Here is a 23821-nt window from a genome sequence, read left to right as displayed (position 1 = left end):
TGGCTCAGGAGGGATACTGAGATTGTACGCATGTTGTGAAGTCTGAAATGGCAAAGATGATCCTCTTTAGACTGAAACTTAAGGAGCATAAGTGGGTTTAGGGGAGGGAGAATTTGCAGAAGCCAAAACTGAAGGAATTAACCCCCTGACTCTCTTGCATACCTCTAAACTGTTTTTTTCACAGTGCTGCTTTGTAGGTGGACCAGACTCTTTTGAAGGGGGAGGTGGGGGTGGAAGGAGAAGTTGAAAAAGCAAAACCTTATTCTTGTGTGGCTGCTTCTCCTGCTTTTCCAAGTCATAGTATAACTACTGTAAAGAGGGCAACATGCATTTCTTCATGCTTATGAGATAAAAAAGGAATAAAAACAAGACTGTATTATGGAAGTGTCCCCTGAAGGGATGTAATAAAGTAAAACTCAGCTCTGCTTGTTTGGCAGAAGTGATAGAATTAAGAAGAGAATTTTGTAGTGAGGGGTGAGAGACAGAAATACTAGGCTGTCCTTGTGGGTTCTCTTATTTTTATCTATTAAATGGGGGAAACTGAGATGAGGCTTTCTTCTGCCCTGTGTAAACGTAAGAGATGGAATATCTGACACTTTTGAAACTTGGTTGTTTCAATTTGGGGAAAAAATGGAGCTAGCTGTACTTAAAAGAACCTCACACAAACATGCAGCCCTTCCCCGACCTCCCCCTGCTCCCTTCTGCTTTCCCTCCCTGGATCTGTACTAATAGTTGTTCGGTGCTCCTGTCTTGCAGCAGTTTATTTGAGCAGTCAGCGCATGAGCCACTTTTCTTGTTGCAAGTGGAATTCTTTAATTTGGGGAGGGTCAGGGGGAAGAAAGGAGTCTTAAGTTACTTTGTACATAAATAGGATGGGTTCTTCTTTGACCTAAAGTCTGTCTTGATGCAGCAGCACAAGCCAGCGAGGAGACTGTCACATTTCGACGTGAACGCAGCACATTTAGGCGTCAGGCAGTACGACGCCGGCACAATGCAGGGAGTAACCCTACCCCTCCTACATTGCTCATCGGATCACCCCTCAGGTAGGGTATCTAAATGTTCCACCATATTTAGCATGCATGCAGCAGACCACTTCTCCTCACACCCACCAGTGTTGCCAGAAAGGCATTTTTTACTTCCTTCCCCGCCATAACCTCCTCGAGCTGTCACTGCATGTCACTGTGGGCTTGTTGAATTGTGCATGTATATGTGGCACTATTTTCAAAATGATCAGGTTAGCCAGTCTCTAACATGTTACAGTTAATTTTAGATAAATAATGAAGTGAACTAATGCTAACAGACTCCATGTTCTGTTTTTTTTTTGTGTGTGTGTCAAAAACTTCAGAAACATTAAAGCAAGAAAAAAGACCCAAGAAAATATTATTTGCCTGACTTGATTTTGCTTTTCTCTTTCCTTTAAGAGAGTAAGCCTTAGGGTCTAGTATCTTCGTAATCACTTTTCATGTATGTAGATAATGGGAGAGAAGCACTTAACAACAACAACAGCAAAAAGCCCAACGAGGCAGGACATTCTGAAGAATTAAATAATACATGCAAAAGATCCAAATCTAAAATAAAGGTAAACTGTAGTGTGAATGTCCTGTAACTTTTTTCAGGGAAAGAGTAACAATAAAGTAATAACAGTGCCTTTGTTACTGAACACATAGTGTTGCTCCCTATGAAATTCAACTGTGTGGCCCTGCATGCCTCAGCAGTGCTTACAACGCAGAATATACATACATCTTGGGAATCTGTCACTAGCCCCTTTAATAACAGTGCTGAACCCAGTGGTGTTACATAAAGCAATTCCTTGCTCAGCCTGTGACCTCAAACAGCAGAAATGGTGATCTCAAGATAATTTTAAACTTTTTAAAAAATCTTTTGATTCTGTGATTGCCTCAAGTGTTGGAGAATCTGGCAAGCAGAACATTGCCTGTAGTGTGTAAGGAGCATTTACCCATAAAAGTAATTCTTCCAGTTAACATGATAAGTATACAGCATATACAGTTGTTATTCCTTCACATTCTTAGTAATATTACTATATATCCTATACTATATACACTATATATAATACTACTATATATCCTAAACTAACTTGTAATTCTAGGAGCAGTCTACTTTTATGTTCTAGGAATATGAATGTTCTTTTTTAGCTGTAAAATACTGTAGAAAATGAGCAAATAAAAAGAAAGTAGATGGCGATAGAGGATGGGAAGAAATCTTGGTGTATTTATAGTGCAACTGAAATAGCCAGGGGCTGAATTTACTGAATTTTTAGGTTTTCCTTGGGACAGAGAATGGCTAGAACAGTGCGTAAAATCCAACAAATGAAGGCTTGATGTCTTCTGCATTGCAAATTGAATTGGGTAGTGTACTATATGGCAGAAGTATCTTATATGATTTCAGATAAGTTTGTTACGTTTCTAGTCTTGCTGAACAAAACATAGTGAATTACTTTCTTAGCGAGTGATATTTAAACTTCCTATTAGGTCACTGCTGTTCTACCGTTATGTTCCATTTCTCCTGTTTTTTTTTGTTTTTTTTTCTGTGGGTGGTGCAGTTTTATGTATTGGTTAGTAAAAAGTTGTGTGGAGTATTTAGAGCTCCTTACCTGAGAGACGTTACTTTGTGCACAGTGATGTCTGTGCAGCTGAATGACTGTCCTTTGGAGCTAAATTGTCTTAGGCCAACTAAACACCCAAGTGCTTACTTATCTGTTTGACATACATTCCATTTGAATTGCAAACTGTGGAGTGTATCCGAAAATGTTTACTTATTACTGTTAGAGATTATTTCTAATTTATAGATTAGCAGTCTGACTTTGTTTTATATGGATAACTTATTTTTTGTGTGATTGTTGTGTTACTGGAAGAAATAAAAAGAACATAAATTTTTGGCTGGATACCACCAAAATCCTTTCCTTACCACAGCAACAATACATATACCCATATATGCTCATGGTGAGCTGCTTCTGTCTAGTTCCTAATACTGCTAATCAGTATAACTTCCTACGTTAACTAATGTTATTAGCAACGTTAGATTTACTAATCTTTAGTGGCCCTGATGTTACTTTTCTTCATTCTTAACAGAAAAAATTTAATCACCTGATTTCCTAACTTTAACGTCAAATCAGATGTCATGGGGATGGCCCCACAGAGACTAATCTACACCTATTTGTTTCTTTTGTGGAACATCAAGGGGAAAATAAATAGGTCTATAATGCCATCACAATTGGCAGTGGTAGACACTTTAAATAAAACCTGGTCTAGTAAATTCTGCAACTTTTAAGTGAAATTAGATGCAAGTGTATTTTTTTTTTGTTCACTTAAGTAACCAGGAAATGGGGGGAAAGCAAAAAAGCAAAAAAAACCCCCAAACAACCTACTCTCCTTTTATCCTGCCTAAGCACTGACAGTGTTTTGACTGCTTCAAACATATGTATGGATTGGCGTCCTATGTAGCTAATGGTGTATGCATGTGCGTCTGATAAGTGAATATAAGTGACTGTCTCAAGCAACATTTTAAGCATAGCTTTAATTAGAATAACAGTTTCTTGAATATTTATGCAATCTGCTAATGCCAATATTTTGCTTTGTTTTTACTGTGACAGATGTGGATAACCACTGAAAGGACAACTTGTAGATACCTTTTGATACCTAGCTACTATTAAATGGAGAGAGAGCATTGTTTTGGTTTTGCTGATAATGCTTAAGTGAGACAGTGACAGCTGGCAAGTTTGTGAGCTTCCTTAGGGCTTCTGTTGCCATATAGCCTTGTCTAAAGCAGTAGATCATTTAATTAAGCTTCAGATTCTGATATGTTAGAATATGGGTTGCAATTTTTAACCTCATCAGCTGCGTGCATGTGTGTTGTATTTTGCATGAGCTGTTCTTAACACCTAGTCTTATAGTTATTTTCATATTTTGCAGTGATGTTCTAAGAAAAAGTGAAATCAGTTGTTCTAGAGATTAGTTACACACAACTGCATCAGATAGACAACCTCAAATCTTAGTAAGGTCTAATTCTTACAGTTGTCTCACTTGCCAACCATAGCATCACACTGTATGCACTAAAATGTTAAAAGCAATAAGTAGTTAAGACTGTATTTCAAAAGGGAATGCTCTAAGGCAAAAGATAAAGAATTTGTTTTTACAAATTATTTTTATATAGTTTTTATCTTGATAAAAAGATGATTTCTTCATCTGAAGAAGTGTCCTCCAGCTAATGACTGACATAACTTCTCTAAATGTATAAAATAAGGATAATAAAACCACCAATTTTGCAGCATAGCTATGATGCTCATGACATTTGTATTTGGAGACATTGCCATGTTTAATGTTAAATGTAAGAAATTGTTAATATTTGTTAAACGGCTTCTTAAAATAGTTCTGCACTGAGAAGGTTATGGAGAGGACTAACATTTTCAGATGTTCTCTGCTAATAGCTTTAAATTTACACACTTCTCTGAAGACTGAGTTGAATTTCTAACTGTGGGTTTAGAAGAATTTTGTTGTGGTAAGGAGTACTGAGCAACAAAAACATCATCAGGGCAGTACTATCAAAATAACTTTAAAATAGCCCTAAAACTTTTGCCAATTAATAGGTTGTTAGAAACATTCTAAATACTTCCCCTCAAAATTTCTGTTTCTACTGGTTTAACTGTGGTTATCCGCAAGGTATGTTGCCAGTGTCTGGTTTCTGATTAACCTTAAAGACTTTCTGTAGGAAGAGTGCAGAGTAATAGCAAGGAAGGTGGCGATGTTTTGACAATGAAAGCAAAACAATTGAAGTCATACTCCCATGAGCAACCTAACTATTGAGAGAAGAGTATAATAGCCTCTCGTCTTGTACAAGATCTGTCTCTCTTCTGTACAAGAAGAGAGATCACAGGTACAGTTAGACTAACCACCAGTAGCTTACTTTTGTACCCACAAATTAAGAGTGGTAGGAATAACATCTCCCCAGCTCACCCTTAGGCATAAAGAACAGCACTTCCAAAAGGTTGAGTGGGAACTGTGTCTTTGTATCTTCTAGTGTAACATTAGTGCCCAAACAAGTTGTTGTACAGAACTCATGGGTTATCTTAACCCTAATAAATGGCTTCTGAATGCTGTAATTTTAACTTTTCCTTTAAAAAAAAAAAAAAGTCTTGTTTTGCTTCACTTTAGCTATTTCCTTTCCTTCCCGGTAATGTCTCCCCCATCCGTGTTTTCTCGTAGCCTTCAAGATGGTCAGCAAGGCCAGCAGTCCTCCTCCCAGGCCAAAGTGCAGTCCCGCTCCCCCTCCCAGGCAGCTGTGCTCAGCGCTAGCACCTCCTTGCTGGTGAGAAATGGGAGTGTCCACTTAGAAGCATCACATGCCACTGCATCTGCTGTAGGCGGTAGCAGTTTGCACGATGGACTTGGTATGCAGGCCTTATGTAACCTTGGTGACATGGAAGTTTTAATACAGCAGCTATATTTGGTAATAATGCAGTGAAAAACAGTTAAAATTAACTTTGTTTTTGGATCCTGTAGGTGCATTTCTTAGAAGGGAATATTGTTGTTAAATGCCCAGCCTTTCATCATCACGTTTTCAGACTAACAAATCTGCAATGGGAAATGTTCTAAGGATGCATAAGTAGCAATGCTTTGTATTTGATATAGCACATGTAACACAAGTATCCTTGCACTGTCAAAGAGAATTGGGGTGAGATTGTTAGTAAATCTGGGGGACTGCTGATTCCTGAAAAGATACCTATTGGATTGCTAGGAACCCTTGATCTTTCCGAAGAGCCTTGATAGTTGTTCTTTGAAAAGAAGCTGTCGTGTCAAGGAGGAGTTTTAATGTGCGCTTAAAAGTAGGAGATTGAGACAACAGGAAAATATGGATCTTCTTGTATCAGTTGCCATCATTTCTGAAGTCTTAAGGTGCTCCTTAGTTCTTCATGGTCTGTTTAATGTAATATTCCTAACTGCTTATTAGCTTCTCTACAGTTGAAAAAAAAATTGCTAGGGAGAAGTAAGTTCAGGTGGTTCTAGTAAGTGACTGACTGACTTCCTGTCACACCGTAATGTGGGGAAAGGTGGGGAAAAATTCCTGGCCTGGATCTTTGCAGTTATCTGTTCGTGGCCTGAATTGGTGATGACTTCAATATTAACATGGAATTCCTGCTCAGATTGCTATGACGTCCATGTTTAGAGCTGCTGATTGTTAGTGATGGTATTTTGAACAGCTGCCAGCTGTGATAATACAGAAGTGAAGGTTAGATTAGAACACTGCTTAAGAACACTTCTTATAGATCCTATTGTAACCTTGCTCTAAAAGATAATTGATTTGTCATCTTGCTTCAGTAATGGGGAAGATTTCAAGAATTGCTGGGCTTTGGTTCTCCCCTTTAAATAAGAGTTCGGTTAGCAAGCAGCCATTCTTCTCTACCTACTAGCAACAATATAAGAGAAGATTGATATAAGCAAGAAAGAAAACGATTCTGACATTCTCTGAGATGCATTTATAGAACGTTACTACAGATGTGTTAGGTGATACAACCTACTTATCTGACACTTACGTTCTTGTTTTAGATTCTGTTGCTCTGGTAGTTTCTAGGTAGAAAAATCAACACTTAAGAGTATGAATCTCTGAACTGTGAAAGCTTACCACATAAAGCTGCAAGTTGTTTTAGCTATTTCGTTTGGAGACTTTTCTTTCTTGTATGAAATGGTTGTTGGGATGTAACTGAAATTCAGGGATACTGTGGTCATATCTATTCAAAATTAGTGTTAAGACTCGTTCTTAAAGCTACTAGTGTTTGATAGGTATGGCTCATATTGCCCACAGTATGATCAAGTTTTATAGAATTCAGTATTTTATGTACAATAATTCCAATTGGAATTATTTAAGAGCTTACGTTTACTGTGATTTAGTGAAAATTGAAGTGGATTCAGCATTCAATTTAGGCTCTCTTAGCAGTCGCTTTTGCTGCACTTGGAATGGAATACATTTGCAGTCTTCAGATAAATTTAGCTATACAGATTTCTGAATTTCCATGTGTACAGTATTATGGAGCAGGACATTGCCATTGTGAGGCAGAAAACTGTCAGGATCTGCTCAGTTGAATAAATCCCTATTATATCTCAGATTTGTTTGTTTTGGAGCTTCAAGCATCTGCTTAGAACTTCCCCTGTGTGAAATCTATTACAGCAAAGATCTGTTTTTACTCTTAAAAATCAAATTCTTTCGTTTCTACGGCAGGCTTTAAAAAAAAATCCGCATTATGAACTAATGACTGTTCTCAAAGTGTTTTGTATGGTGGATATTCTTTTATTAGAGCAGAATAGCTGATAAAATGGAGCAAGCTTTCATGTGCACAATTCCTTCATCAGGCTTGACAAGAAGGGAGACGATCTTGTTAGGTTATTCTAGAGAGACTATGCTTGGGGGAGAGGGGAGATATATAATGCACGTATGTCTATACAGTGTGCACAATAATTTCTTTTCTTACTGAAATTGTTAGCATTTTCCAGCTCATCTGGAAAACAATCTGGCTGTGTTTGCATTTAAAACTTCTAGTGCACAAATGCAATATCTGCTTCTGCGTTTTCTTCTGTATGTGTGCTGATATGAAGCTTTAGCTCTCAAGATGACACACTTTTTGTTTGTTTGTTTCAAAGATTAATTAATTTGATTCTTGTGATATATTCTGTGAAGGATGGATCTTAATGGGTTATACTTAGTCCACATCCAGTGTTGTAATGACTATACATTCTTAACAGTTGCTGAGCATTGTGCTGAATAAGGCAAGGGAAGCTTTGAAGCATTATTTGTAGTCTTCCAGATTCCAAGTAGAAAGGCTTTCACACATTAGGTTGTTGCTTCGTGAATGATGAGGGGGAAGGATTTTGAAAGGGTGGTGGAGGAAACTTATCATGGAGCAGTGAAAAAGAAGGAAATCCTAAGAGGAATGAAGGACCAAAAAAAAAAAAAAAAGTTTTGGAATGCTTGCAGGGATGATTAACATAACGTGAATACAGCAGGCTGCAAAATGGACACCACAACTGAAATGAATGATTGTCTTCAGAGCAATGCTAATGCCTTTTATTCTCACAAATATCTCATTCTTCACTGTGTAGCTGATGGGTGGGATTTTTGAGTTCTTGCTTTGGGAGCTGTTAGAATTTGTGAAGTAGTTCAGACTCCCAAGTACTAAGCTACTACAACAGATGTCTGGTGTCTGAAACTAGGGTGAAATAACAGCCTATTGTCCTCACATAGGTGGTCGTCTTATTTTTTTTAGTAGTAGTCACATGGAGCTTTACGATGCAGCTGTACTGCAGTGTTTGGCTCTTCGGGTTGTTATTGCTTGTGTGAGCAACAATATTTCAGATTTATTGAAGTAGTTTAATTTTTAAAGGCAATTACATGGTGGTGGTGAAGATTGAAATTTCCCATACTGCCTTTAAAGGTAGATATCTGTGCTGATCAATTATATGATTAAAGCAACTTAGAATCAGTTTCTCAGTGGTTTTTTTTTTTTTAAATAAGTAGACTTAATTTAGCGGATGACAAAGTATTTTCAAAGGTATGAGTAGAAGGCAAACTCATTTCCCATTGTTCCTATAGAAAAAGTCCCTCTCGTAGTTTGTAGAGTTGTGCATATAATGGATAAGTTACGCTTTTGATAAATGTCATATAAATTAAAAATTGAACACCTTTGAAGTATCCGAACAGAAAACTTAGAAGTTTTAATACTGCAGCTGAAGGTGAATTCTGACCTTGGTAAAGGATATTTCCTTGCACACTATAGAATAATCAATTTTGGATAGCTTTGTTTGTTGTCCTGAATAGGACTTAAAGAAATATACTTACCTACTACTTAGTACAGTACTGTAATGATTCTAGTGATGATGTAGGCTTCAGCATGTGCAAAAACTGTTAGCATCTTTCAGAACTAGTGTAGAAGGTTTGAAACAGAAATATTTGTTAGATGGAAAATGAAGAAATACACTGACAATAGTATAAGAAAAACATCAGACTACCACTTTAGGTAGATGCTGAGCCACTTGTCTTCCAGGTTCAATTTCTGTAAGCTCATCGTTCTGTTGCTTTCATTGATTCCCATATCTGTGGGAACATCAGTCTGTACAATATGTGAACCTTTATGTGCTGTCTTTGGACTTAGTGATGAGATACTTTTGTGCTCTGAAATAAACAGTTTGTTTCAAAGGAAGCACGTTCAACTTTTCTTCACTTCATGCGGTAGCGCTGATGTATTGTGGAGTTGTGTCTGAGCATCAGTAACTGGGTTTATTATTTTCATGTGCTCCAGGTAGAGTACTGTGAAGAATCTGAAGCCCTCCTTTGAGATGGGGTTAGGTGAAAAGTTACAAGCGTTTCTGTTAAGTGTACAAACGTTGGCTGAATTTCTTTACTTTTAAAATAAGGCTTTGTCTGGCTTATTCATAACATGATAATACTACAATCCTTAGAGAAGGAAACTTCAAGCTGCTTCATTGCGATGCTATCAGAAACATCTGAGAGAATTGTAGGAGAGCTAGGAATAGGAGAGAGAGAAAATCACCCGGGTGACTCCCAGAGGCTAGGTGTATCCGTGTGTGCTGGGCATCACCGGCATTGGGATCCCTCTCTAGAGTGATGTGAGGAGACTGCTGTATCTCACACAACTGCTGGAACTTGGAGTTCCTGGGGTCTGCAGCCATGCCTTATGGTTTGCTTCCTCAGCAGCACTGAACAGTTCTGTAATCTTTTTTTGCTTTCAAGGAATTAATTTCTTTTTTTTTTTCTGGAGGATCTTTGCTGGTTTGTGTGTGTTTAAATTTAAAGAGCAGCTTTATTTCATTGAGAAGCCACGCTTTTCTTGACTTTCATTAGGAAATCTACTTCAGTAGAGGGATGAATTGCAGGTGTAGCAAAACCTGACTCTGTTTTGCAGTTTATGTGCAAATAACTGGAATTAAGCTTCTATTGTCTGTTGAAATCATCTGCTACATCTCTGTTTACCATTTTATTTGTTTTATGCTCCCACAGCCATGCCCTACTTATCAGCAATACAAAAGCAGTAAGCGTTGATAATCTCAGATGAATTGGGTGTGAGGGAACAGTAGATGCTTCATTATGTGAAGGTTTTTATGCTAAGTTTTCTCAAGTTTTGAAGTCCATTCCATTTGATACATATAACACCGTGCAGGAAACATCTTTTCAAACAAATTTCTGATCTACTATCTCAGCCAAAAGGAATGGGAAGCTGTATCTTGTAATATATTCTATTTTCTCTGATCTAGCATCACACTGTAGTTAATAAATTTACTGGCTCTTAGTTCAGTAGCTTGTGCAAAAACATGAAGAATGCAAGGTAACCCGGACGTCCTTGTTTCTTTTAAGGACCGGTTGGTTGAAATACTTTTTTTCTAACAAGATTTATGCACAATTTTGTCCTGAGAGCAATCTGTAGTATTTTATCTACTATCTTCTGTTGAAGATAGATGTTGAAATCTTCTTTACTGTTGCAGTTCGGAAAACTCCTGTGTAACTGAAGCTATTAGTTGTGGGGAAGGAGGTTCCTAATGTCTTCTACCAGCTTGAAATTAAAACTTTGGCAATAAACATTCACGACATCAAGCATTAAAAACAAGGAGATACTTAACTCAATCACTTCATTAAGATCTTAACTAATTAAGAAGTCACTTGAACAAAAACAACAAAAATTTCAAAAAGCCCACAACCAAAATGACCTTAAGAAGTGAATCTTCTGCTCATGTTTCTTTACGAATGTCTGTAGCAGACGTAATTAAATATTGAGGGAGAGCGGTTGTATTAGTGTCTTGTGATGCATTCTGTACACAAATACTGAACCACGTAGCTGCTGTGTCAGAATGGAATCTTCTTTCTCAGCACATCTGTCTTATGTCTAGTTGATGTCCCTCTTCTGAGGAGAGAGAGCCTTGTGAAGGGATTGAAAGCTCTTAACTTGTTAAGTGTTTCTCCTGGGGCTACTTGTTTTCCTGTATCATCAGGAGCCAGGGCTTCAGGATGTGCAGCTGAGAGGTTTACACAAACTTTCGCTTCAAATGCGCCAAAGTAGGTTTTTTTTTCTTTTAACTGATTATGCAGTTCTTAAAATATTGCATGCTCTTGCATCATGAGTTGAGTAAAAGGCTTTGAGCTAGGAGAAATGGAGAAGTTGGCAGGGCTGTATGAGATAATTACAACTTCAGAATCAGCTTCCTGCCTTCTGAGCAGAAATATATTAAACTGACCTTCTGGGGAAATTACAGTCCTTATCTCTCTGATCACATTGTTGTGGAGAGAAGGGCGCTGTAAAAACGTCATAATGTGAGTAAGGTAACATCATCTGAGTTGGAATCTCGGTCTACTTCTTTGTTAATTGTATATTTAGAAATAGAGTTGGTATTGAAAACTTTTTGAATGAACAGTATCTTGAGGAGACTTGGAGTTGCTGGAGCTCCTTTAACAATAATGATTTATCTCAGAAGGTAGATTGTGGTCTTCTGATCTTACACTGGAGCATTCGCTTCTGTTTTGTAGAATGAATCTCTGCCTTCCATTCCTTTTTCTCTTTTTTTTCTTAAGAGATCGAACTAACGAAGCATCTCTGGTCACTTTACTCACCCTTTGTGTTTTTTTCCAAATAGTAGACATGTACCTCTCAAAAGAATTTTAATTTGGACACTTGAGGAATCTCTGCCATAGCATGATTCCTCTATGTTGATGAATGATTTACTGATCATTCTCCTGAGGTTGGGAAGAAAGAACTGAAGAAGTTTGTTGTTGCAAGTTGTTATCCTGGTTATTCTCTTAAGGGTGGGGGTGGAAGAAGCTCATGCTGTGCTTTTGTTGTGTTAATGGTGACATCTTGTAAATATTAACTCTTAATTCAGTTCTTTATTACTGTTTACTGCATATATGTCATATGAAAGAAGACTAAATAGCTAGTATCTTGTCTGCACTGGTGATGCATGTCACCACATCTTATATTCTGACACTGATTGAAAAATATAAATATCTAAATTGATCTTAGTAGTTAGCTGATGTATAGAAATCTAGTGACAGTAGGATGGAGTATCATGAAATTTTGACCTGTTCTTGGCTTTTTTTTTTTTATAGGTAAGTTCAGTTCTACGCTCTACGAGACAGGGGGCTGCGACATGTCACTTGTGAACTTTGAGCCAGCTGCAAGAAGAGCATCTAACATCTGGTGTGTGTGAAGGCCAGTCAAGAGTGGTGATTCTTGTCTTACTGCAACAAAATCTTTTATTTTAATTTTAAAAGGTTATTTATTATGAACTAAAAAAAAAGTAAAATATTCTCTGTATATTTTTACTTTTGAAACTTCAGCGATTTTTTAAGAGAAGATAACAGTAATTGCGTGCATAATCTTATCTATTTTAGCAAATTTTGGAAAATGAAGATTAGTATTGGTTTAAGTGACAAATGTCCAAACTGAGAACTTGACAAATGCATTTTTGATTGGCTTGGGAGTCTTCCTTACAGAATTTAACTCAGGTTTGGGGGAAGCAGGAAGCTATTAATAATTATAGCTATTAACTTAATTAAAAATGAACTTCCAATTGTGAAGCAAATGTAAACTGATAAGTTTGTCCTCAAGTTCATAGATGGCATGAAACAATACAGGAAAATGTTAACATGCCTACAGTTTTAAAAAAAAAAAAGTTATTTACAGTGGAAATAGGCAGCTACATACTGGAAAGTTCATTTGCTGTTGGAAAGATATGCTTCCTTTCTCTGAAGAGACAGGAGGCAGAAGAAAGGCAAAGCAAACCAAAACCTTGGCCTTAAAATCCACTTCACTACACGGAACTGCTCTGAACCTGTTACATCATGCTGAATGTTTAAAAACTCCTACCACGTGTAGGTGGAATAGCTTTTGGATTTATGGAGTAATGGATTTCAAAGCTTCCATCTTCAAATCTTTCCCGTGAAAGCGTGCAAGTGCTTCTTGTAGGGTTGAACTTTGAAGAAAAAGTTCTGTATTCCTTGCACAAAGCTATCAATGCCTGCCTATATTGCTTGCATGTTCCAGATGCAATGGCTTTGCTGATGGCTGCTGTTGTGAAGCTGTACATGCTAATGAAAGGAACGAACTGGTCAAATCCAAATCATTGATTGTCAGGATGACAGTTCAGTTTCAGTGAAAGGAAATGTTAATATTTATTTTTATGTTAAAGCAAGGAACTGAAGGGAAATTGTGTAAGTTTGATACCAGTCTTACAGCCATAGAATTTACATGAAAAACATACGGCCAAAAGCTATACAAAGCTATGGGGGGGAAGCAGTGGTTGGATATGGACTCTTTTACAGGGAGAAGTTTCTCCTCCTCACTAACAAATGGAAATTGTGAAGTAATTTTGCTCTTCATGGCAGAGGTTTAAGTTTTGCTTAAAGTTTGCATTTTTTTCTGAAACAACTTGAGTCAATCAGTATATTTGTGTTGAATGTGTACTACTTTTGTCACTTTCAGGACTTGGTAAAAACTGTACAATTAACAAACTGTAAACACCCAGGAGACGCTTCACTGTCTTAGAGTTGTGTGTTTACGCATCAGTAGCTAACAGATAATAAAACATCTTTGTGGGTTTTTTTAAGAGGAGTAATTTCCATCATGGTAATCTGTGTAGACAACTAATGGACTGCCTGGGCAAATCATGTGTTGAGAAAATTAAACTAAGTGTAAGGGTGAAGAGTCATCCTGATCTATTACAGATACAAAACTTTCCGTAGTATGCAAGACCATTATCAAAGTTTATTTTCTTTCCTGATTGCTAGGCCTTTGTGAAGTGGATACATGTATTTTAAATATATGAACTCAAGAAAAATCTAGAGGAGGACGTTTAGCTGAAGTTTGCAAGTGGTCAGAATTAATTTAGGGCACTAGTACATTAGTGGCCTTTTGGAATCAAATGTAGTTTTATAATATGAAGTCTTTCCCCCTGTTCTTATAGTGACACGGACTCTCACGTATCGAGTTCTACCTCAGTTCACTTTTACCCACATGATCTAGTAAGTTTTTCTTATTTATTTTTAAAGCATGCAAAAAATCAGAAGGTTTGACAGTTCTATTTATCTGATTAATCATCGTATGTAGTGGTTGTTGATGTTAAGGTTTTTTACTTGAGTTTCAGTGAAGAAAACTGGTACTGTTCAACTGTCATTGTATATAAGTACAGATTCATCTTTTTGGGTAGCACTTTAAAATGTAAGCATAATTTTTTCCACTGATCTAAAGCATGGTAATTTGAATCTAAATCACCATCCTGGTTTGGGATGTTCTGAGATACTTTGTCCAGAGATTACTGGGTGATGTGAAGGAAGCTGTACTTCTTTCCACTGCAAAGATACACTGTGGCAGAAGGAAGAAATCTTGTTTGTGTTCTGAACAAAGGGAATGTTGGCAGTTTCCCTCATGGAGTTTAGACATTTTTCATTGGAATCTGCTGTATAAAGTCTAATTCCAGTGGAGAGAGTGAATGGAAAAAGGCAGAAGCTTTTTCATGCTGCAAGTGGCTTTGGAATTCCATAGTTTTCTGACCTCAATTTTTTATATTGTTGACAAGTCCACATGTATCTGTGCTTATAATTCCAAACTCTACTGCTTCAGTTTCTATACAAAAACACTGCAGATGGTCATAATCCTTAAGATGATGATTCTTAAGCTAGGAAGATACAGTGAAGAATATTGAAGTATCTGATAACCTAATTAAGGGAGAAGAATAAATTTTGTTTTCACACTTGCGAAAAGAATGTGAAACCTCAATTTACCCCACCATGCTTTTGATCAAGACCGTGGTCTTCACTTAGTGCCTGCTAGAACTTCATTTGATTTCCAGCCCCTGACGTCTAACTGTCGATGTGGTTCCATTGGGGATGTTTGTGGGGATGCTTTTGTATAAGGCAGATAAACTATACATATATAAAAGCTGAGCCCACGTATCTAAAGGGGAACGTCAACTGACTACTAATGTGAGAAATGATATGTTAAATTGATTCTACATTTAAGAGATCAGAATTAAAAAAACAAAACAAAAAAAAACTGCCAAAGAAGCACCTGCTTTCTAACACAGCTCATCTAAAATGAGTTTTTAAATTCCTTTAGAAAGTGGATGTTCCTCCTTCATTAGTTCTTTTTAGTATCCTTCTAGGAAGGAGAAGCAGGCTGAGGATAGTTACGATGTACTGATACTTTAAGGAATTAAAAAAAAAAAAAGCTACAAAAATAAGAATTTTAAATTGTAATGTATAACTGTATAACATCAGCACTTTAAGTATGACTTGAGTATTTTAATTTTATTTTCTGCCTTAACGATCATTAACTTATTCATTAAGTGATAGTTTAATTTGTAGTATTCTTAAAGGTCAGTGCAGTAAGGAGTTTCTTGACCTGTTGATGTAAAAACTGAGTTAAACATTATGTACGTGCATAATGGCTTTTTTTTTTTTTAGCTTTGAGGGTTCTCCTTAGATGTTAGTGCTACTGTGAATTCCAGAGAATTCTGAAGTGACAGACTACAGAATACTGAGCAAGTAGAGTCAATCATAAGCAGTACTGGACTAGTTAGGGTTGAGCTTTTTTGTGTGTGTGTCTCAGTATATTCTGAATGCAGCGAGTTTGACCACTGATGGCTGCACATGTGGCTTTGTCATGCAAAACCAACCATTCAGCATGGATGTGCATGCAGATTAGTTGACTATAAGAAATGGGCTATAATTTGTTTTAACTCAGAACTTTGTATTGTTCTTATATGCATTATTACTGCTCGTGTATCAGTTTACTAGTCTTCAAATTCGAAGTTTTCAGAGTAAGTGGGATAATGTGCCTAGCACGTCCGTACTTTGCTAAAATGCACATGCTAAAATGCCACAGATGTGTTGTATGGGAACTATTATTGCTGCTAGTGCTTTTCATGTGCCTTAATAAGGATAGGAAAAGTAAGTGAAAGTCACAAATCTAACTGTTTAAAATCTAATTTCTTAAAACTGAAACTAAATAATTGTAGCACTTCTTCTCAAGGCAGCATTCAATAGTATGCAGTGATACATAAAAAGGAACTTCTGTTAATTCTGACTTTCTTTTAGCTTTCTCTTCCCCAGATCAGGTTGAACAGGCTGCTAACCATAGATACAGATCTACTGGAGCAGCAAGATATTGACCTGAGCCCTGACCTACAGGACCACTTGCAACCTCAAGAGGAAGCAGCTCAAAAAGTCAAGCAGTACTACCGTTTTTGGATACTGCCTAAGCTTTGGATTAGCATAAATTTTGATAGATTAACTCTTCTGGCTTTATTTGATAGGTGAGATCCTTGTATGTTACTAGACTTCAGAGATTAAAGATTAAAAAATGGAAATGAGCTGTGAGCATTCCTTTTAGGAATGCTTTTACTGTACTGTGAAAGATGAAATAATAATACCAAAATAATGTTTTGTTTGTAAAATAGCAAAAGGTACTTTTTATTTCTCCAGGAGTACTAGGAAAAGCCCTCTCACTTTGTGTGAGTGTGACAGTGATATCTTAAGCAACAAATCTCTCGTTGTTTGATCTATTTTTAATGCTAGCAAGTAAGTTTCTCAATAAACGAATTGACAGGTGCTAGGACCTGGTGTATATGGGTATTGTTTCAGCAAGTAGACAATGTACAAGATGTTCCAAAGCATTTTCCAAAGAGTCATATAATGCTGTAACCTGTTGTCACTGCTCCATTTATGTAGTGGAATAAAATAAACATCAACCTCCAGTTATCAGCTTTGGGAATATATCAAGTATTCACACTTTGGTAATGACCTTTCTTGAAGTATTCAGTACAGTAGTCTGGCGTTGTAGAGGTTGATTCAATAAGAAGCTAATTGCTATTGCTAGTTATTCCAGCAGCTCTTGTCTTTGCTAAGAGTACTAAAATAATTTACACAAGTTTGAATCTATTCTCAACTACTTTGCTACCAACAGCATATCTGTTGTTAACTTCTGACCTTTGCTGTTCTCTTCTACCTTTTTCTAAATATAATTAGCTTTTAATACTTTTTTTTTTCCTTCTCATACAGGAATCGTGAGATCCTTGAAAATGTATTAGCTGTCATCCTAGCTATTCTAGTTGCATTTCTGGGCTCTGTACTTCTTATTGAGGGCTTTTTCAAGGATATCTGGGTCTTCCAGTTCTGCCTGGTTATAGCCAGTTGCCAGTACTCACTGTTGAAGGTATTTCGATTTTTATCTTCGCTTTGTGTAAACAATAGAAATAATTTAGGTTGGATGTTGCAGGCTGTTTGGAGTTGAGGAAAAACTGTGTTTATTGTTTCTAAAAAGAAATAAGCAAAATTCACCTTAGTGGAAAGTTTGATAGATAGTTTTGGAAGATCATTTTGCTAGAATAGTTCTGCATGTTTGTTTAACAGGCCTTTATTTGTTGTACTCTCACTTTTTGTTTTCCAAAAGAGGAACAAAATCTTGTTGGTTAAAAAGAAGCCCACAAACTGAACATGATGGTTTAGTGTGTTTTTTTTTCTTTTTAAGTTGATGTACCTTAATGCTTTCATATTATGCAATTGCTTCTAAACATGTTTTTAATCAGTTGAATTAGTTTTAATTAGACACTTTTATCAGGTGTTAGTGATATGTAAGGAATATTGAAATTAAGAAAGATTCTTTCTTTCTTTATGATAGAACTATTAAGGTGGAAAAGAGAAAGGGATGGGAAGAGAGGAGTAAAATGTACTTACTGTAGAGTGGATAACTTCCCTCTTTTTGGTTTCAGAGCGTTCAACCAGATTCTTCTTCCCCTCGACATGTAAGTCATAGGCATATTCTTCTTTATTAACCCTGCAGATATAAAATTTCCACAAAGAATTGATCTTCTTGATGTTATGCCATTTGTCTTATATGATTTCTCATAAGGCACAAGAGGCTTATATTCTCTTAGTATGTGATAAGGGAATTTATGCTTTTTTCCCTCTATGCTTTTTGTTTGTTTTTAGCAAATCCTATCCTCCCTGTTTTATCATAGAATCCTGGAATGATCTGGAGTGGAAGGGACTTTTAAGGATCATAAAATCATAGAATGGCTTAGGTTGGAGGAGACCTTAGAGATCATCTAGTTATAATCCCCCTGCCATGAGCAGGATTGCCAACCCACCATACCAGGCTGCCCAGGCTCCCATCCAACCTGGCCTTGAATGCTTCCAGGAATAGAGCTTCCACAGGTTCTCTGGGCAGCCTGTTCCAGTGCCTCACCACCCTCTGAGGAAAAAATTTCTTCATAATATCTAACCTAAATCTCCCTGAAGTTTAAAGCCATTCTGCTCTGTCCTATTGCTATCAGACAGTATTAAAAGCTAGTTCCCCTCTTGATTGTAAGCTCCTTTTTAGTACTCTAAGGCTGCAGTGAGGTCTCACCAGGGTCTTCAAACTAAACAATCCCAGTTCCCTCAGCCTTTCTTGATAGAGGGTGCTCCAGCCCTTTGTTCATCTTTATAGCCTTCTAGACCAGCTCCAATGACTTTGTATCCTTCTTGTACTGGAGGCCCCAGGCTTGGACACAGTAGTCCAGATGGGCCCTTACAACAGCAGAGAACAGGAGGACTATCACCTCCCTCCCCTACTTGCCACTTCTCTTCTGATGCAGCCCAGGATACTGCTGGCCTTCCAGGCTGCAAGAGCACACTGCTGCCTGTTAGTTTGTTGGAATGTCTTATTCCAATCCCCTGCCACGGCAGGAGCACCTTCTGCTTCTACATCAGGTTGCCTGGAGTCCCATCCAAACTGGCCTTGAACACCTTCAGGGATGGGGCACCCAGAACTTCTCTGGGCAGCCATTGCCAGTGCTTCACCACTTTGAGTAAAAAATTTCCTCCTAACATCTAACCTAAATCTCCTCTGTTTAAATTTAAATGATTCCCCTTTGTCCTGTCACTACAGTCTAGTAGTGTACTACACTGTACTCTACTACAGTAAAGAGTTCCTCTACAGCTTTGAGGCAACTTATGCTGTAGAACAATATAAGGATAAGTTGTTGGATGAATCTTTAGCGTTCCAGCAATAACAGTGAAACATATGTTTAGCATTTTAATTTGTTGTTGTAGAACAAACTAATAAAATTTTGCAGATACGCTGTTTGAGCCTTGTAGATCATTCAGTTGTATTAGTGTGCTCACAGACTTTTTGCCAGCTCTCTTAGGCTGAGTATGCAGTACGCTAGTAAGCATTAATTTGGGCATGGAAGTGTTAATGTGCTAGCGCTGAACAATGTTTATATTTTACTGAGCATCTTCCAGCTTGCCAAGACAAAATACTTTTGTAACATCCTAAACAAGATACTGTGAAGCTTTATTCCTCTGAAGCACATCATTCATATTATTTTAGGAAGTAAGTTGTGTATTTTAATGGGTACAGAAATGCTTTCATTTTCAGCAGGAGCAGTATCTGAGTAATAAACATCAATTGCTTTTTAGTCCAAATATTGTTCTCTTGCTTATGAAACTTTGGCAGAGTTTTTCTGACATTCAGTGTTGTGAGAAACATGCTTTGAAATTCAGGTGAGAGTAAGTGTAAAAATAACTGAGTCCAAGTATTTGTGTACTCATTATATAGATCAAAGCCACAAAAAACATCTGTTTTTATCCCTGCAAGGCATTATGTTAAGGATTTTATGAAAAAAAAATTGAGGTGACAACACATTGTAGGAGTAGTTGGTGAGCAAAAAATAATTTTGATTCTGAAACTTAAACAGAAAGGTTAAAAAAATAGGTTTTTTTCTAATCATGAAATATATATGTTTTTTTTTTTTAAACAGGGTCACAATCGTATCATAGCCTATAGTAGGCCTGTATATTTCTGTTTATGTTGTGGTCTTATTTGGCTGTTGGATTATGGCAGCAGAAACATATCTACAACGAGATTCAAGTTGTATGGAATGGCTTTCACCAACCCATTGCTGCTGCTGTCAGCCAGGGACTTAGTTATAGGTGAGTGGCTCTTCCCTTAATTTGAGTTTTTTACTTTACCATAGTAGAGCTATTTTATTCTTTATAAAGAGTTGAACTTTGTTGTGATGCTGTTGCACTGTCTCCTAACTGCAGTTCATTTAGTTTTCTTTGGAAAGAGGAACTTCAGCTTACTGGTGTTTATAGGAAAATTGTTCCTTTCTATAGCTTTGCTGTCACAAACTGCAGAGCTGCCAGGTAAAATGGTGTCTTAATTAAATAGCTATACAAATCTTTCTAATCTGTTTTTTCCATTGTCAGCCCTGAACTTGGCCTTCTTTGCTCTTGAATGTCGATATGCTACCCTGCGCTGGGACCTACCTGCTCAGTATTTAAATCACAGAACTGTAGAGTGGCTTGGGTTGAAAGAGACCTTAAAGATTATCCATTCCCAACTCCTCTGCCATGGACAGGGTTGCCACCCACTAGATCAGCCTGCCCAAGGCCCCATCCAGTGTGGTCTTGAAAGCCTCCAGGGAGGATGGGGCACATGTTATGATTTGGACTTGCATACCCCATTCTCTTGCAGAGGACCTTGTCACAAATGAGCTGGGGCTCTCTTAAAGCAGATAGTTTTCATTTAGCAGTTGAGTAGGACAGTATGGTGACAATTATTAAATACATTATAAGCAGATTAAATCTTTCTTAATGTGTAATTTTGAACGCACCTGCTTTTTCATTGCAGCCCTTCAATTATATCAAAGCATCTTTGTGTGAAGCAATACAGTAAATAAGTGTTATGACTGCTTGCTTCTGCTTTAGGACAACCTTTTTTTCCAAGAAAAATAAAATATTAGTCTTGGTTTTGATTTTTTTTTTTAAACTTCTCATTGATTAATAAGAGTTACAGACTTGGGCGCTCTGAGAAGTATTATTTATCACTTTATTTCTTTTTTTAAGAACATTCTGATTTTTATGCCTCATGCAGTTTTACTTTATGCTAGTAAAACTATATTTGAGTGCCCAGAGGGAGAAGATCTAAGCTTCTTATTTACGAGCAGTGTTGTCCACACCATTTCAAAGCTGCTTTTCTATGGCTTTTGTGGAGCTAATCGTGTACTGGTATACTTTGTTTTGTATCTACTAAATCCAGCAGATTTTTTTTCTTTTCTTGTTCTTTCTTAAAACTGGCCTCATTTTCCCTTTGTTTATTCTCTGTTGACCTCAGAGATCTTTTCTCATCACTTTGAGTCATTTCCGTAGTGTGTATCCATATCCCCATACCTAAATATAAAACCTTATATATGGATGGTGTGGACATTCTGAAGAGTGACCTACTTTTAAAAAGTGCTTAGTCTTTTCCAGTTTTAGGGAGATGTACTGGGATCTTCACCTACCAGACTATTTCAAGTCTTCTGAATGTGGCTCTTTTTTTTTTTTTTTTTGTAAATTTACATATAAAACTTTCATAATCCCAAGCCCTGCCTAGAACCCCTTCCTGCTCTGCCTTTGGGCATCGCGTTGTTGCTGAAATGCTGTTTCAGAAATCTTTGTTTCACAGGGGAAGCTGGCTGGTAGCAAATACGTTGTTAGCACAAAGGAAAATACTCAGCTGTTTTTTTTCCCATTCCCAGGAACAGCAGTTAGAACAGCTCAGGTGAAAGTCAGACTTTGTGTTTAGATAATACCATTGGTGTGTCCTTAACAGCAGACAGGTGAGGTCTGGTAGAAATTTTCACCTATTCCACAAATCAGACTTCATCAATTAGTCTAAATCTGCTCCAACAGCAGGTGTTTTGTGTTCTCCTAAATGGTGCCCATTACAGAGTAGTTCTGTTGAGGACCTCAAAAGCCATCAGAAATGTTGAATTTTTGCTAGACTGTTCTTTATAAATTGTATTTTCTCCGATTTATTTTCTAATTTTGTGTATAACTGATCTAAGATAGTTAATCTTACAGGCCTTGATGAAGAAACATTCTAACCACCCACTGCGATAACTCTGTGTTGTTTGCCCCCTGTGTAGACTTGCTTGAGCAATGATTTGAGAATTCTGAAATATTTTCTTCAGGTCCTGAGTAGGTGGTCCATAGGCATGTATTTCCTAACTTGTATCAGTAAAAAGGAGCAGAACCTGTTTTTCCCAAGTCTTGAACCGAAATGTTTTTAAACAGCTTTAGTTATTTGACTTCATCAAGTAGGAGTGATGGCCTTTATTATACAACCATTCAGTGGATATAACATTAGAAACTTAGAATTGAGACTTGAGGTTCTGAGCAAGATACTTCCAAGTCTGTGGTCACTGAAGCTACAGGTCTCTAAGACTGTAGAAAGGCCTGTCAGATTTTGTCTGCAAAGTTGATTTTCATGGTTTGATACTTCAGAACTGAAGGCTTATCACATGAGAAGCGGATCTAAACGTGACAGTTGTGTGGAGGATGATAGTTTATACATATTTTTTTCCTTAAGGTGGAAAGTAAGCAATATGCCCAGGATGGGACTGTGACCATTCTAAGTACTGAAATTATGCCATTTATTTATCTTTATTTTATAAATCCTGTAATTTGCAGAGATTGTAATGGTTCATGTCAAGTTGCTAAATTACATATTTTAAAGTGAAAATAGGCATCAAGACAACATCAATTTTATTTATTCTTTATTTTATTTAAATGGAATGCGTAAAGGAGTAGAATTGTCAGGCATTGTTAGTGACAGGCAACCTTGGGATGAAATGGTTGGCATCTCTTAAATCGGTGTGGCTGTTGTTAACTTACTCATGTAATTAAAAACGGGCAGCTAGGCTTATAGAAGCTTTTTGTACAATGAATGAAAAAGTACAAATCTCATAATCTGTATAAAAAAAAAAATCTGTCTGATATTTTTTAAACTTAAAGTCTGGATTGGCCTCTGTAAGTTTCTGTAATGATAAAAACTGAATTAAAACAAACAACAACAACAACAACAACCCCAGAAAGCAACCTCTGAATATTGGTCAATGTAACCTCTATATTCAGTCACTTCTATGAGAAACGTAGCGTGTAGTACCCTAGAGCGCAAACTGAAAAGTACATTAACATGCAGTATTTTTTTATATATTCATCACTTTTTCAACATGTTTTTTTTCCCCCTGTAGTGTTTACACTATGCTTCCCCATAGTATTCTTCATTGGTCTCCTGCCTCAGGTGAACACATTTGTGATGTATCTCTGTGAACAGCTGGATATTCATGTCTTTGGTGGCAATGGTGAGTGTGTCTGTCCACAACAGTGACAAAAGTATTAGATTAGGCTAGTTAAAGAATTCAGTGATTACACTATCTATATTCGTGACCTGTACATATGGAATACTAACTGCATTTTTAAAAGGTTAGAGTTCTTCTGATCAATTACTGAGAAATAGAATTACTGTCCTAATTAGTCCGTTGAAAAGTGTACTTCCACTGCTTGTTTCTGTTGCAACGTTAGCCTTTCACATAGTAATGCTGTTGAATTAATGAAGATGTAAATAAAGCCATAAAAATAATTGCTATCTTTTTCTAAGGAAAAATGGGTACGTTTTTGTGGGTTGGATTTTTAATATCAGAGGGGAGCTGAACTGACTTCTTTAAACAGCCTGAAGTGTTTAATATTCTAACCTGATTACATAATATCTTTTCTTCCCCTATGATATTCAGCTACCACAAGCCTGCTTGCAGCACTTTACAGTTTCATCTGTAGTATTGTGGCAGTAGCGTTGTTGTATGGACTGTGCTATGGTGCCCTGAAGGTAAGCCAAATTGCACACACAGCATATGTTCATGTTTTGGGTTTTGTTCTTTTTCCTTTAACCTCAAATATGCAGAAAATGAATTAGAAATATTAGTCTGATTTGGTAGGGTTT

At 37.0% G+C, this 23821-nt stretch overlaps 1 protein-coding gene across 11 annotated transcripts in view; it reads left to right on the top strand.

Moving 5' to 3' along the window:
- PCNX1 (pecanex homolog 1 (Drosophila)) overlaps positions 1-23821 on the top strand; it is an 86428-nt gene that overhangs the window by 34253 nt on the left and 28354 nt on the right. For 3 of the 11 annotated variants that reach the window (XM_025150849.3, XM_015287571.4, XM_046942621.1), the window contains 10 exons: positions 911-1043; positions 5220-5404; positions 12121-12211; positions 13977-14034; positions 16108-16325; positions 17071-17224; positions 17781-17813; positions 19815-19986; positions 23076-23186; positions 23616-23707. In XM_025150849.3, coding sequence (XP_025006617.1) covers positions 911-1043; positions 5220-5404; positions 12121-12211; positions 13977-14034; positions 16108-16325; positions 17071-17224; positions 17781-17813; positions 19815-19986; positions 23076-23186; positions 23616-23707 — 1247 coding nt within the window. The remainder of the gene's footprint in view (positions 1-910; positions 1044-5219; positions 5405-12120; positions 12212-13976; positions 14035-16107; positions 16326-17070; positions 17225-17780; positions 17814-19814; positions 19987-23075; positions 23187-23615; positions 23708-23821) is intronic. The other 8 variants (XM_025150850.3, XM_025150847.3, XM_015287579.4 and 5 more) reach the window with 6 other exon arrangements.

Source organism: Gallus gallus, chromosome 5, assembly GCF_016699485.2.
Source record: "Gallus gallus isolate bGalGal1 chromosome 5, bGalGal1.mat.broiler.GRCg7b, whole genome shotgun sequence".
NCBI lineage: Eukaryota > Metazoa > Chordata > Aves > Galliformes > Phasianidae > Gallus > Gallus gallus.
This window is presented reverse-complemented; position numbering and strand designations above follow the sequence as displayed.